The sequence below is a fragment of the Myotis davidii genome, unplaced genomic scaffold, assembly GCF_000327345.1.
Source record: "Myotis davidii unplaced genomic scaffold, ASM32734v1 scaffold967, whole genome shotgun sequence".
Lineage (NCBI taxonomy): Eukaryota > Metazoa > Chordata > Mammalia > Chiroptera > Vespertilionidae > Myotis > Myotis davidii.
The window spans coordinates 2,899,979-2,913,345 of NW_006383014.1; the positions used below are offsets into that span (position 1 = coordinate 2,899,979).

General features: G+C 39.6%; 1 protein-coding gene and 1 pseudogene across 1 annotated transcript in view; one reads left to right on the forward strand and one right to left on the reverse strand.

The window, feature by feature from the left end:
• The window catches only part of PPA2 (pyrophosphatase (inorganic) 2), a 72,649-nt gene extending 69,272 nt beyond the window's left edge, over positions 1-3,377 (forward strand). Inside the window, exons 11-12 of the mRNA XM_015558089.1 lie at positions 910-946; positions 3,172-3,377. Of these exons, the coding sequence (XP_015413575.1) occupies positions 910-946; positions 3,172-3,200 (66 nt within the window). The 3' untranslated portion in view covers positions 3,201-3,377. The remainder of the gene's footprint in view (positions 1-909; positions 947-3,171) is intronic.
• A 1,134-nt stretch (positions 3,378-4,511) lies between these two features.
• On the reverse strand, positions 4,512-5,104 carry LOC107181663 (annotated as a pseudogene).
• Between the last annotated feature and the right edge of the window lie 8,263 nt (positions 5,105-13,367).

A 13,367-nucleotide genomic window follows, 5' to 3' on the forward strand; every position in this document is an offset into this window, starting at 1 on the left:
CTTTTTCTGTTTCAATTCCGGTCAAGGGTATGTACCTGGGTTGCAGGCACATCCCCAGTAGGAGGTGTGCAGGAGGCAGCTGATCGATGTTTCTCTCATCGATGTTTCTAACTCTCTATCCTTCTCCCTTTCTCTCTGTAAAAAAAAAAAATCAATAAAATATATTTTTTTAAAAAAAAGAAATATGAAAAGTGTGTTACAAAGTCCGGTTATCGTTGGGGAGATGAGGTTACGATTGGGGAAGAGCCCGTCATGTTCCATTCTTTGAGCTCGGTAGTGATTACATAAATGTTAACGTAAGTATTCTTGGGCTGTGTGCATTTCTGTCTATAGAAAATGGATCTTCCAATAAAATGTTTTTTTAAAAAAAACTTTTAAAAATGTTTTCTTAGAAAACAATTTATATCTCAAGAAAACCTTTCTTTCAAACTTGTCCACCACAGGTTGTATTACAGCTGCCCTAAGAATCTTGGCCGCCATCAAAATAAACAAAAATCATCTTGAAAGTTCTAGAAAGCAACTGCATAAATTATATAGTTTGTATGTGTGTCTCTGTATGTGTCACGCACCCGCATGCGCATACTTATGAATGTGTGAGTTTGGTTTTTGTTCTCAGGACCTCAGCCAAGGAAGCAGCTGAAAGAAAACCTCTGTCCTCATTCCCAGTAGTTCCCAGGGGCTAATGAGAAAAGATATTTTCAAGCATGCTTTTTCTATTTGACTCTGTGTGCTTTGTTTATTTGAACGAGTGAGCAGTGATAATAAAGGTAAAAGGAAATTTTTTTTCAGGTTAGAGAACTATTACTAGTATGTGTGAACTTGGTTCTATAAATATATGAGAAAAACTTTTGGATAAAATTTCTACATCTAAAAATTCATTGTAATGGAAACTCTGTTCTTATCTTTCAGGTATCATCTTCAATAAGTAAAGAAAGTCAAGAAGAAGGTATGGTACATTTGGGTTCTTAAGGAGCAGGAGGTGTAATTTATTCGTTTTTAGTTAGTGGAAGCCAAAAAGAAATTCAATAGATTAATTTAAAAATTATATAAACTGGAGAGTATTATGCTAAATGAAACAAACCAGTCTCAGAGAAAGACAAGTATCACATGATCTCACTCATATGTGGAATCTAAAGAACAAAGTATACTGATGAATAAAATAGATCCAGAGACATAGAACCATGGAACAGACTGTCTAATCTCAGAGGGAAGGAGGGGGAGGGTAGGGTGAGAAGAGATCAGTCAAAGAGCTTGTATGGATATATGCATAACCCATGGACACAGACAATAGGGTGGTGAAGGCTAGGGGTAGGCAGTGAGGGGGAGTAAGGGCTAGCTAGAAGGGGTCAATGGGGGAAAGGGACATCTATAATACTTTCAACAATAAAGGTATAATTTTTGAGAAGTTATATAAACTAAGTAAAATACTTTTCAAAATAGTCATTAAAATTTTCACATGAAGTAGTTTATTAATTTCAGAAAATGAGAAAGAGTACATTTATTACTTTTAGGCTAGAAAATGGTTGATTATGTAGTGACTTTTTTGGTGAAATAGAGAGATTCCAGCTAGTTCTAATAAGCTTAAAAAGACTCCAAATATCTGATTTGGGATATTTTCTTCATCTTTCTTCACTTTAGTTTGACTAAAGATCTTAAAAATAAAATTTGTAGCATGATTAAAAATGCCATATTTTTACTCCCATTATATTTGAAGCTGTTTTGAGAAACAAGTAAAAATATTCTGTGGTAAAAATTTCAGAATACAAGCATATGCACATATAATTTGTCTTTCAATATTTGGGCAGACATTTGGCCTGTTGCTTTAATATACAACAGTAGAAGAATATTGAGCTTGCAAATCTGTAGAAAAAAAATGAGCACTACAGACAGTCCTTGGGTTACGTCGGACTTGACATACATTGTTTTGTGGTTACGTCACCATCTCCCATTTATTTATTAAAAAGAAAAAAAGTTCCGTCATTTCGATGTATATACATATGTGCTTTGTGTTTTTTATTATGTATTTACCACAAGTAAAGGTCAGGAATTGTTATCTTTCTTTTACTTTTTCACTTCATTATTGCTGTGTATATGCTCCATGTGAGTGAAGTAGGTGCTTATGTAGGTGGGTTCCGACTTACAGTGAAAATCGCGTTATGTCACGCAGTAGGAACAGATCTCCAACGTAACCCGAGGACCTACTGTATTTACTGTGAGTCTAGTTCTCGGATGTTTAGAAAGGAGCAGAACCATAGAGCTGGCTTTATGGGGAAGCAAGCTCCATTCCTTATGTGGGGAACTAACCCATTGTTTTTTTGTAATACTATCCCATTTTGTATATTTGACAGGCAGTCCAATTTTACAGTTCAAGGTTTTTCTAGACTTTTCGTGCTGCAGCTAGGGTACTAACTTCTGTAGCATTCAATAGAGACTAAAATCACCCAGAGAGAAGTAGGAAATAAAGTGGGAAGGCTCTAGAATTTTTTTATTAATATTTTTTATTGATTTCACAGAGGAAGGGAGAAGAAGAGAGAGAAAGAAACATCAATGATTCGCTCTCATCATTGATCGGCTGCCTCCTGCACGCCCCTTACTGGGGACTAAGCCCGCAACCCAGGCATATCCCCTTGACCGGAACCAAACCTGGGACCTTTCAGTCCACAGGCCAACGCTCTATCCACTGAGCCAAACCCGCCAGGGCAGGCTCTAGAATTTCTAATGTAGTTTTATGTAAGATTTCATCTAAATGAGAGAACTTAAGACAAGAGTTTAAAGGGAAGTAGCTTTAAATAGAGAAATGTCATGCAAAATAAGCTTTTAAAAAATATATATATTTTTATTGATTTCAGAAAGGAAGGGAGAGGGAGAGAGAAACATCAATGATGAGAGAGAGAATCATTGATCGGCTGCCTCCTGCACACCCCCTCCTGGGGTTTGAGCCTGAAACCCGGGCATGTATCCTCACCAGGAAATGGAACCATGATCTCCTGATTCATAGGTTGATGCTCAACCACTAACCCATATGGACTGGGCCATGCTAAGCTTCTTGATTGTTTTTACCTGCCTGAACACTTCCTAAAGGTCTAAATTAAATTTGTCTTATTCTTCCTTCCTTCCTCCCTCCCTCCCTCGAACCCCTTCCCTAACACCCTTCTTCCGTTTTAAACACAGAGCAAGTGTGGCACTTCCTTGGCAAGTGATGGGAACATTTGAAGTTCTGCCATCAAGATTCCAGTCTCTGAGGACTTCCAGACTGTCTCCCTCAAGTGCTGGAGATAGGCAGATCGATGAGAATTTGCTAACTTTCTGTTGAAACTCTTTTTCCCCCCAAACTTTCTGGGATATGCACTATGTAAATAAACACTGGTTTTGAATTAGTCTCCTCCAGATATTTATTGATATGATAAAGATTTCATTTAATTTTGTATCAGAAATTTAGAAACACTCCTTGAGTTTTGGCCAGTTCACATTTCTGTGCCCAAAGATTTTATTGGGCTTATTTCTATAGGTTAATGTAAACATTATAAATTTAGTACATTAATAAGATTTCTATAGATATTATTGTTTTCATTTTCAGACCTTATTATCCCTTTTCAAGTCTCTTGCTGGCAGAGACTTCATTGGCCAACCTCTGTCCACTTATTAGTTCTGTGTAAATGTGTTTGCATATTAAGGCTCTTAACTATAACTTCCAGAGTTCTGAAAGTCTTTGAATTTCATCCAGTTTCCATAGTTTCAATTCTTATCTCTATGGTGATGACACCCAGCTATACATAAAAAGCCCATGTCTTTCTCTTGGGGTCTGCCTACGGGACATCTCTCCAAATGCCTTAGACCCCTCTGGTCCAAAAATGACCTCCTGTTAATTCCTTTGTTCTTGAACAATTAAGTTAACATTCTTTTAGTCCCCCACTCAAACCCTTGATACCATATTGAACCTCTCTTCTATCTTTACTCATAAAGATCATCTAAATGTAATTGTTTGTTTGTTTGTCATGTTCGTTCGTTCACCCCCATTCTTCGCTTACTGTCCCCTTATTTCATGGGGACTGTTACCACAGCCTCTCCTTGGTGCCCTCCTCCTATTCCCCAGTTGCTCTCGTTCTGTTTCATACCCTCTTGCCTCCTAACTAAGTCCTGCCTCTGGCTCTTCTCCCTCCATACCACCTTCCACATTTCTAAACAGTTGTTTTCTTAAAACTTAGGTCTTGCCTTGTTAAATTTTTCTCAAAATGTCATCCATGGTTTTTCATACTGAGAAAAAACCAGACTCCGATTTCCTCAGGGTCCCATTCTCATGCCATGCCTGCTACGCGCTCCTCTTCACACACCTTGTCTGTTCGTGCTCCCAGTGCTGTGCTTCTCGTGCCAATTCTGTTCACATTTTTGTTTGGTTGTGTTTTCCCAGAAAACAAACATTATTTACAGTTGAAAAACATGGAAAATCTTGGGTTCTGAAGATCTCTTGATCAAACAGGGCAACAGCAGGCCGGGAAGCAAACCGGGATGATCTTACTTGAGGGCATCACTCAGAGCAAGGCCAGGCCTACAATAGCAGAGAGGTCAAGGTCTGAGTCAGTCTCGCTCTGGACTACATCGCCCCACCCTGGTCACTACGGGCAGCTTGGGCTTATTGTTGGGACTCAGTCTTTATCATCACTAGAAGTCCATCAGTGATTTTTCCAAACACTGCATGCTTCCCATCCAGCCAGGCACCCTTAGAGCAGGTGATGAAAGCCTGGCAGTCATTTGTACTGGGACCACTGTTTCCTATGGGAAGCAGGCCTGGAGCTGAGTGTCTAAATTTAAAATTTTAATCTGCAAATGGCCCCCAGTAAATACTGGCAACTCCAGTACCATCTCCATTAATAAAATCTCCACTCTGGATCATGAAATCCTTTATAACCCTGTGAAAATGCCACTTTGTATCCTATAGGAACCCTATCTTTTCTGAATTTTCCAATGCAGAACTGCCTAAAGTTCTCAGCTGCCTTAGTCACAAGGTCTGCAAAGAGCTTGTTCTCCAAACAGCCAACTTTCTGGTCTCCGATGCTAATATCAATGAACACCCCAGGTTGACAGGGCTTGAATTTGCCACCACCATGGCTCCAACCCAGAACTGTTCATATCTTTTTTCTTTCCTTTTTGTTCTGTTAGTATCATCAATAGATATTTGCACAATATGCTTTGTGGTTTACAATAATTACAATTTCTTGAGCATCTGTTCTACATGAGGCACTGTTGTAGATGTCCTATGTGCACATATTGTAAAAGGAAGACATTGCCCACTTCATATTGAGGCTCAGAAAGTCTATAATTTGCCCAAGGTCACATAGCTAGTTAGTATGAGAGCCAAAATTAGAACTCATGACTATATGGCTCTAAATCCATCAGTCTTTCCATGTACTTACGTTTTCCTCATACAGTTCATTTTGATGTAGGCACGGCTCAGAATAGGCCTGTTTTACAAAAAAGTAATGGGTAGAGAGGGTGTGATTAACCCAAATGAAATAGCAAGGTTCCCTTGAAATGTCTTTGGGAATGTGTGAATCTCTTTGAAGGACATCAGAGAATGTATTGGTTTTAATTTTATTGATATATTGACTTTTTAATTGTGAAAATATAACTTATAGAAAATGGGAACAACTGTTACTTTGATCGTTGTAAACAAGCTGAATCACCAAAGGATAGATAAGTGGGCTTGTGGCATGTGGCATATTAGTCTCCTGAAGGTTGGAAGAGAGAAGCCATGTCTGGTGAGCCTCTTCGTATTGGGTGCAACAGGGCATCTGTCATTCATGTCCGAATTCTGGTGCACCTGAGAGGAAAGCTGGGAATGCGTCTCTTCTCTCTTCAGAACAGATGAGACACGGGGCTCTTTCCCCCTTTTTAAGTGCATGGTTGTAAAGGGCTGAATCACAGAAATATTAGGGGGATTTGATTGGATCAGTTTACAATACATCTCATAATTTTAATTAGCCAACTCTTTGTTTAGACATGCTTTCTCATGCTATTTTAAAATGTATTTATTCAAGAATTATTGACTGCACATACACTAAGTCCTCACTAACATCATCAATAGGTTCTGCACTTTCAGGTGAAACGAAGTACAGTGGGGCCTTGACTTACGAGTTTAATTCGTTCCGAGACCGAGCTGGTTAAGGAGCTCGTTAACTCAAATTATCAACTCAATGCAAAAAATCAGCCGAGAGACAGCTGGTATCTCAAAAAACTCGTTAGTTGGGACACTTGTAAGTCAAGGCCCCACTGTATAAGGAAACCCTAGCTAATAGATATAAACAAGAGTTCCTGCTGCATTTATCAATGTTGTAACAAAGCAATACTAAACAAAACATTAATTGAGGACCTACTGTATGTGCCAGGTAATATTCTGAGTTTTTAGAATACATCACTGCAAAACAAAAATCCCTGTTCGTGTGGACCTTGCATTTTGTGTGGGGATAACAGATCACAAACATAGTAATTTATGTAGGATGTAGAAGAGAGGGAACAGGATAAGGGGATCAGCAATCCAGTTTGTGTTCCGGGTAAGAGTACGAATTGAAATTTTGAATTGAGTAGGCAACAGGCCTCATTGGCAAGATGATAGCCGAGCAAAGGTTGAGAAGTGGGAGTGGGCCCATGTGGGTCTGCAGAAGAGAACCAAGGCAGGGGGAACTCGACGAACAAAGGCCCTGAAGCCAAGTGTGACCCACTTGTTAGAGGAACAGTAAGAAGGCCCCATGGCTGGAGGGGAAGGAGTAGAGGAGGAGTGACAGATGGGATCCCAGAGGGGGCAGAGATCACGTAGGGCCTTGCAAGCCAACAGAAGGACTTGGCCTTTTACCCTGAGAACATGAGCCATCTGAGGGCCCTGAGCAGAAAAACACGGGTCACTCCAACTGCTGCGTTGAAAATGGATTGTGCTGGGGGTGAGGGGTGGCGGACCCTGTAGCTCCAGGATGGAAACGGAGATTACTTATGTGGTTTCTCCAATAATCTATAAAGTTGATTTTTTTTCTTTTGAGATCATTTTCTTAGTACAAATTCCCAAAGGTGGAGCCAAAGAATAAGAACATTTTATAACCAAAAAGATTTTCGTAAGAGTTATTCCAAGTTATACTGTTACCAGCAATATATGAGATTTCTAGGGTAGGATATTTTATTGTCACTGTTATGATTGATTAGAGGTCCGGTGCATGAAATTCATGCACAGGGTGGGGGGTGTCCCTCAGCCCAGCCTGTACCCTCTCCAATCTGGGACCCCTCAGGGGATGTCCCACTGCCTGTGGGATCAGACCTAAACCAGCAGTTGAACATCCCTCTCACAATCTGGGACTGCTGGCTCCTAACCACTCACCTGCCTGTCTGCCTGATTGCCCCTAATCACTCTGCCTGCCAGCCTGATCTCCTTCAACTGCCCTCCCCTGCCATCCTGATCACCCTCAACTGCCCTCTCCTACAGAACTGTGGGGACTGGAGGACTCCGGCTGGATGAGGTGGGCCTGAGAAGATTGGGGAACCGAGGCTGGATGAGGCATGTGGCACTTGCCACCCCCCAGCGGGGGTGAGGGCCTGAGGGACTGAGGATGGATGAGGCAGGGCTGAGGGACTGGGCGCCACCATCTTATGGCTGTGGGCGCTGCTGTCTTGTGAGGGCATGGCAGTCAATTAGCATATTCCCTCTATTGGCTGTGGTGCCGCCATCTTGTGAGGGCATGATGGTCAATTAGCATATTCCCTCTATTAGGATAGGTTTACATTTTTCCTATTATTACAAATGTTCTGTTTATTTGCCTATTTTTCTAATGAATCAATATTTTTATTTATATGACATCCTCAGTTTTAGTGCAAAATTTGGATTCTGAACACTAAAGCCAAGTTTAAAGATATTAGCCCACATTCAAGTAAAAAACAACAATCTTGGGGTGGGGTTTTAAATTGGATGAGGCGGGGTCTTAGGGAATCACCAAGGTGGAGCAAACAGAAATGGCTGCCAGTCAGCCCTGGGACTGGGGAGGTCCCAGCTTAGGAACAATGATCCCTGCGAGCACCTTTGTCTGGGAAAAAGCTGCCCCCGAGTTCCTGTCCTGATACCAGACAATCCAGTTCCTCCTTGTATGTGTCTCTGTCCCCCAGAGCCTTGCCCTGGTGCTGGAGCTCAGAGGAAGCAGGACTTAGGGAAATTGTTTTCCAGAATGGGATGGACTCATTTGTTGGCCCAGAGGAACAGTGGGGAAAATCTTGGCTGTTCCCTGCCCTCCTTATATTTATGACTTCAATCATAAAGGATTGGGTTTTTCTGAAGTGGGTAATTTGGAACAAAATTTACCATTTTATTTTTGTAACGGACTCTAAGAGACCTGGGCACTCTCACTGTTTTTCTTCCTGTCTTTACAGGAGTGGCTTTGCGACGCTGTAACCCCAATGGAACATGGGATTTTATACACAGTTTAAATAAAACCTGGTCTAATTAAAAAAACAAACAAACAACCTTGTAAATATTTATACTGAGTTAACTGGGAATCAAGAGGTGAAATATACTAATTTTCCTTAGTATACTAATATACTAAGTAGCAATTTAGACAGGATTACCTATAGGAGTATCTATTATCTTACTGCTTCCTGGTCTCTGTTAATCATTAAAAATGAAAAGAAAGATACCTTTTAAAGCTAATACTCTAAATTTTAAAACTGGATAAAATGGTAAAACCAGTACAGTTTTAAAGGGAATCAGGAGAGAGTGCGAAATTTTACCCAATTAAAGCAGCTAAAACTGGTGGCAGATGTGCATCTGTGGTCCTCAACCAGAACTGGCCACTGGCAAGATCAGGGATTACTGTCCTAAAGCAAGCTTTCTCTGCACGTGGGGCGTAGGACGTGAATACTGGCATTCAGACAGGAATCTCAGAATCAGGAGGACTCATCCACAGGGAGACAAAAAGATCGGCTCACGGTGACATCGGCAAATAGATTTCAATGTTTCTTCCTTTCTGAACCAACAGCGACACGGGAAAGGACACCAGCCCAGGAGCCTTTGTGTCCAGGAGACCCCTGGGAGCTTCCAGTGAGTGATACAGACACAAGCGGATAGAACTCCAATGTTACCTGTTGCCCTTTACACATGTTGCTTCTTGAGCTCTTTCTCATCCTCAAAAGCCCTCTCAGATGATGCCTTTTCTGAGAAACTACCCAGTCTTTCGTGTTGAAATCTACCGTTGTCCCCTGCGTGAGAGGATAGCACTATTGATTTTTAGCACTATGACAGTATTTAGGTCATTCTGGCTTAGATGAGAAGGTTCAGTGTCTACTACTGGGTTATGAACTCACACCAGTGACTGTGTCATGAAAATTTGGTATTAGTGTTTTACACATTAACAATTCATGTTTGTTAAAACATCCTGTGAGGAAGATAGATATTCCTTCTATTTTACTTATGAAGTTTAGAGAGGTTAAGGGGATTCCTAGAAATCACAGGTCTTCTGCATCTGCAGTCCCGCTGCACTCTGCTCTGTTCCAAAAGCCCATGCAAGATCTTGTAATAAAAGAATCCATTCCTTTCCTGGGTCTCCGAAAGAGGAGATTTAATATCTAATCTGAGTACTTGTGCTTTTAATTTATTTTGTTTTTAATGTGTACTCAGAGAACTCCTCCTAAATCTCAAGGTAAAAAGTGATTTTTTTTCTAAATTATAGAAAGAATTCTTGCCTCCTAAAATTCTACTCATCATTGAGATTTTTCTTAAAATCCTTTCTAAATTATTTTATTATCTGCTTTACTATGGAATCCCCAAATGAATAAACATTTGCCTAGTGAAAAAGAACAGATACTTCAGTTTTTATGCATTCCATATACCTAGAATATTTTTGTTTTTGGAAACAATGATTAGTGTTACCCATTCCCTGCCCCCTGCAAATGAATAAATAATATCCAGAAAGTAAGATTCTCTGGAAACAATCTTATTTTTATTAGTTTTTAAGGCATTTTAAGAGTTCTCACACAGGAATCTTCTGATGCCCCATGAAAATAAGTTTCACTTATATAAAAACAATACCTACTTGTGAAAATACTAAGACTGATCATCACATGTTTATCACTGCTTTTTTGTGGAATATGAGACAAAAATAAACACGAAATACTTAAGAATAAAAATAGGCTCAGGACTCAAAGGTCAAAATTATTTTTTATGTATGTTGGTCTCATTTTCCTTTTCCATGCATTTGCACAGTAGGAGCACCATCATGTGATTAATAATTGTCCTATATTTAGGAAGTGTATTCCATGAAAACAGTGACAGCTGTGTATTCAGATAATGGATTTCTGTGTGGCAAAATGCATGTCACATTTAGCTGTTTTGTAGTTTTTAAACAGTTTATATTGCAGTGAATCTTTATATATACTTAAGGATTTTGAAAATAGAGAAAATGAAGAGGATGAAATGAAATCTACACGTTGAGCTCTAAAGGAAATAGTAGTCTTAGAGTACTAAGCTTCTCATGTGATATTCCACCAATAATATGTAATGCTCACCTAGTACTGATTTCTTTTTACTTCTTAAAAATTTTATTCCATCTCCCCAACCCACTTTTTGGCAAATATCAGCTCATTCTCAAGATTAATGGGTTTGTTTCTGTTTCATTTTGCTTAATCATTTATTTTGTTTTTTTCAGATTTTACATATTGGAGAAATACGGTATTTTACATATGGTATTTGTCTTTCTCTGTCTGACTTATTTCATGTAGCATAATACCCTCTAGGTCAGGGGTGGGCAAACTTTTTGACTCGAGGGCCACCATGGGTTCTTAAACTGGACCGGAGGGCCGGAACTAAAGCATGGATGTTTAAAAATAACTGTGTTGGGACTGTGGAAATAAAGGTGCACATCATTTTGCCATTCTTTGCTTTATTAACAGCTACGTAAAGTGTTTATAGTTTTAATACAAAACAGTATTCTTTGCATGAAGATTTTTTTTGTAATGAGAACTTCTTGTTATGCTTTAAAAACATTTGATTTTTACCGCCATCCAACCTCATAATATTGCTTGTAAATGTGACCATGGATTAAAGGTCAAATTTAAGTCCAGGAATTCAATGTATGGCTTAGCATTTTAAATTGTAAAATAGTTTTTGTAATTGACTTACAGCAGCCTTCTTTGCAAAATTATATTCAGTTTTGTGTGTGTGAGTCCACACTAAGCTTTTTGCTTATCTCTGGCTCACTTCCCGTTTGTGGCTCCCACTATCTCATGCTGGGAATAGGAGACAAACACGACCTGCGGCTGTTTTTCCCTTTACACTTACCAATAATGTAAGTATGACTCAATCTTAAGTTTTTCATGATGTGCTAGCACTTTGAGAGAAGAAGAGGAGCTTAAACCAAGAATACTGTCTTTCCCTGGCCGGTTTGGCTCAGTGGATAGAATGTCGGCCTGGAAACTGAAGAGTCGTGGGTTTAATTCCGGTCAAGGGCACGTGCCTGGGTTGCGGGTTCAATCCCCCACAGGGGGTGTGCAGAAGGCAGCCGATTAATGATTCTCATCATTGATGTTTCTCTCCCTCCCTCTCTGAAATCAATAAAAATATATTTTAAAAATAAGAAGAAAAGAATACCGTCTTCAGCATCTGTTCGGGTGGATACTTTCCCATGATATAAAACAAACACTGCAGCAAATCAGGATTGCCACTTCTTAGTGTTTTTTCCCTCTGTGCATTGAATAAAAGATTTAAAACAGACAGAATTCCAGAGAAAACAGGTGGCCGGGGAGCTGGAGTTGGCGTTTGCCGAATTCTCGGTGGCACATAGTCATCCTCTCTAACCGATTTGTCCACCCCGTGAAAGCTTTTCGCAATTCACGACGAAGAACATATGCAAGGAATGTTAAGAGTTGGCCTCCGGATTGGACACTTGGAGAGACTGTGACAAAGAATGATTTGCTGGTATTTACATGCATGAAAAGAATGAATGCTGGTACCTACATGCACTTTAAACACAATTTCAAGTTAGACTAGTACTTACTTCTGGAGCGAGGAGGTACTTTTGTTTTACAACAGATGGCATTTGGCTTCTTACCCCCATTCTCTCCCCTCAGAAGATCATCTAAGTGGCAAGTGTAATTGACGGTTTTAGCTCGTGCACCCATGTGTGTCGTTTAAGGTGGTGGGGGCCTCTTGGAGAAAAACAGGGAAAAACAATGAGTATTTTCAGTGTGAAAATTTTGTTCTCAAGAAGATAACTCAAAAAATAATTCTTTTCCTATAATTTATAAAAATAGAAGCACAAGTACACATGTAAAGAAATAAATATCACCAGGTAGTAGGTGCCCCTTTTGCTCTGCACTGTCCCGGAGAATATGGCTATTAATGCCAAAGTTGTGACAACATCATAAGGAGTTGATAACTTTAATTTCTTCACAACACCTGATAATTATCTAGCAGCCTGGTGTGCATTCACTTTGGCATTAATGTTGGACTCATTTTAGATCATAAAGAGATTTTCCCCTACTAGTCTCATTATCTTCTAAACGAATATGCTCTATTTTTACATATTGAAATTTAAATTGTTACTGTGAAGTATTTAAGCAAAGGAATATTACCTGAAGAAATTGGTGGCAGAAAGAATATTAGCTGAGTGAGCTTGGCAAGAAGTGAAGTCGAAAGACTCCCATGAGATAATGATTATGAGAGGATCATTAAACCGAAGTTCCCGTAATTACGTTGGGAGTTACTTGTTCTCACTTCCCAAGTGTTAGAGTATTAAGGAAACAGCAGCCTGACTGGGAGCCATCAGCAAGAAACACTCTAAATATGAAAGAAAAAAAAGTAGCCTATTGTCTAACTCACAGAGAAGTTAAATAGTTATTAAGATAATTTCTTTTTTTTTCTTTATTGATAAGGTATTACACATGTGACCTTATCCCCCCATTGCTCCCCCAGTCCCCATTCTTGCCCTCATCCCCTGGTGTCTGTGTCCACTGGTTAGGCTTATATGCATGAATACAAGTCCTTTGGTTGATCTCTCCTCCTTACCCCCATCCTCCCCTACCTTCTCTCTGAGGTTTGACGGTCTGATTGATGCTTCTATGTCTATAGATCTGTTTTTGTTTATCAGTTTATGTTGTTCATTATATTTCATAAGTGACTAAGATCATGTGATATTTATCTTTCTCTGACTGGCTTATTTTGCTTAGCATAATGCTGGTAGACCCTTTTCGATCTTTTTCTAATTTATTTGTTTCTACGGAAAACTTACATATCACAATGTCTGATTTTCACCTGGTCACCCGGCAATGGCAGTTCTACTCAAGCCCTCCACAATGGGAATGGTTCTAAGAGTGCCCTTGTTACCTATTTACCATTCACTAAGCAT